Source organism: Gossypium arboreum, chromosome 9, assembly GCF_025698485.1.
Source record: "Gossypium arboreum isolate Shixiya-1 chromosome 9, ASM2569848v2, whole genome shotgun sequence".
NCBI classification, from domain to species: domain Eukaryota; kingdom Viridiplantae; phylum Streptophyta; class Magnoliopsida; order Malvales; family Malvaceae; genus Gossypium; species Gossypium arboreum.
The window spans coordinates 53,012,044-53,014,361 of record NC_069078.1 but is presented as its reverse complement, the minus strand read 5'-3'; the positions used below and the strand labels follow the sequence as shown (position 1 = coordinate 53,014,361).

The 2,318-nt window shown below is 28.5% G+C and overlaps 1 protein-coding gene across 1 annotated transcript; it reads left to right on the top strand.

Annotated features, from left to right (window-relative positions):
* The first annotated feature begins 1,081 nt into the window (after positions 1-1,081).
* On the top strand, positions 1,082-1,896 carry LOC108455325 (basic leucine zipper 4-like). The gene has a single exon (XM_017753903.2). It carries the CDS (start codon positions 1,206-1,208, stop codon positions 1,692-1,694), a length of 489 nt encoding a protein of 162 aa, XP_017609392.1. The 5' UTR covers positions 1,082-1,205; the 3' UTR covers positions 1,695-1,896.
* Positions 1,897-2,318: the final 422 nt, after the last annotated feature.

The following is a 2,318-nucleotide window of genomic DNA, read 5'->3' as shown; positions in this document are numbered from 1 at the left end:
CCTTAATTAAATATTCTATTAATGTATAAATTGATTATTTAAATTTAATAACTCACGACAAAATTACTTTTATTATTAAATTTTAATGTTTTTCAAAACATAATTATTTTAGAATATTCCTTTCAGCTACAGAATAGGTGTGATGAATTTTGTATTAATAAAATAATTAATTATTGTATGAAAATATTACAATGCTTTAGGTTTTTATAAAATTTTAAAAAGTAAAATTATAGTTCATCTAACTATAATTTTTTTTTGTCATTCAATCATGAAAAATTAAAAATGATGACTCAATTATTTAAAATTTTATCTTTTTAATTACCTTAAATCTTTTAAAAATTCCATAATTGGATTAAAACATATGAAAATTTTTATTTTTATTTGTGGAATTAACAAACATCATCTCTAATATACTAAATAATTATCCTTATAAAATTATCATTTGAAAATGGAAAAAATTGTTTCGTCATTTTATAACTTGCTAAGTAAAAAAATTGAATTATAAAGAAATTAAGTAAAAGCAAAATAAAAAAATAAAAAAATCCTCTATAGTTTGCAATAGGTATCTGTCTAATAATTGTAAAAAAGTTATTTATCTGAAATTTTAGGACTATGCTAATCAAATTTAATTTAAAAGAAGTAAGAAATGCTAAAATGTTGTTTGTAAAATTAAAACATTTCACTTAAAGAGTAAACTTTTAAAGTTGATCTAAAATAAATATTAGATTATATTAAAATTGCCACATCCGGAATACGGATGGAATTCAAAGGAAAAATATTAAGAATACGTAAAATGAAATTAACACTATTATTCAGATTTTGACACATTTATTATGTTGATAAAGAAAATTAGGTAATAAATATATATTTAAAAATTGATGTAAAATTTAAAGTACTTTAACCAAGATGATAAAATTAAGATAATGAAAATGGTATATTAAGTTAAGCTCTTAATATAATTTTAAATTTATATAAAATAAAAAAATAAAATATATTCAATAATATTCCTTATTTTATAAAATAATTATTATTTTTTTAATTTCATAAGTGATTTAAGATACGCCAACCGCCCTTCAGTCTTGGTCAATTTTGTCCATAAATATGAGCCCTCTCCACTGCATTTGTTAGCTTTTCTCAGTCCACCTACTGAACCTCTAAGCCTTGGTTCATATTCTTTGATTCTTATTATTAGTGATATCAACGTCATGTTTTCCACTGTTTCGGACATTTTTTCACCGGATTCGATGCTCGACAACGATCCAATTCCTGATATCGAAACCAACATCATGAAGTGGGATTGGTCGGAAATTTTCTCGCCCGGCCAATCAACGGGTTCCGCAAGGTCGTCGGGCACCGGTTCAGATGAAGCGAAACAAAGCCTCACCGGTGGTAGTACCAGCTCCCTTAAAGATCCAAACCAACGAGTTCCCACCATCGACGAACGAAAGCGACGGCGAATGATATCGAACCGGGCTTCAGCACGGAGGTCACGGATGCGTAAACGGAATCATTTAGAAAATCTGACGAATGAGGTGAAACAGCTTCAAATTCAGAACCAAGAACTCAACAACCGGTTGAAGTCCCTTTCCGACCACAATCATTGTCTGAGGATAGACAACAATCGGGTCCGATTTGACTGTAGTATCCTGCAACAAGAAGTATTGGATATGCGTCAACTTTTGGTTTTCAGATAACTTTATCAGTTTTCATGAATTCAAGTTACAGTCTATTATTTGACTATTGTCATTCGGTCAAACCTCACCATTATATACACACACATACTATCATGAAGTTCTTTATATTATATTATTATATTATCATAAAATCTCTAATCTTGGCACTTGATATTATTGCCGTTATAGCAATTTAAAGATCGCAATTTCGAATTTTTTTCAATTTAGAAGTGTGAGAATATTTATGGGTAGTTTAGAACATAATACAAAATGCAGCAAATAGAACAGCAGCTGGAGAAAACAGAATATATCATCACTTATAGCAAACACCGAAAACAAATACACTACATGAGACAAAGCTGCATTAAAGCTAAACATATGACATCTCAGCAAAGACCAATAATAACAAGACATAAGGACAATTGAAGCAAAATAGCTGTGTCATAATGGGTCGAATGAGAGTTACACGCTAAACGCAAGTTATGTTAAACCACGGTTAAATAGCATTTTAAAACTTAAATTTGGTAATTTTTCTCACATCGAGACTTGAACTTCTTTTTAATTTAAATTAAGCCTTAAACTTGACAATTGTTTTCACATTAGGGTTTAATATTTTTTTGGTCTAAGTTAGGCCCTGAACATGGC

Coding starts and splice junctions, on each gene's coding strand:
- LOC108455325 (XM_017753903.2), top strand. CDS start 1,206: ATGTTTTCCACTGTTTCGGACATTTTTTCACCGGATTCGATGCTCGAC.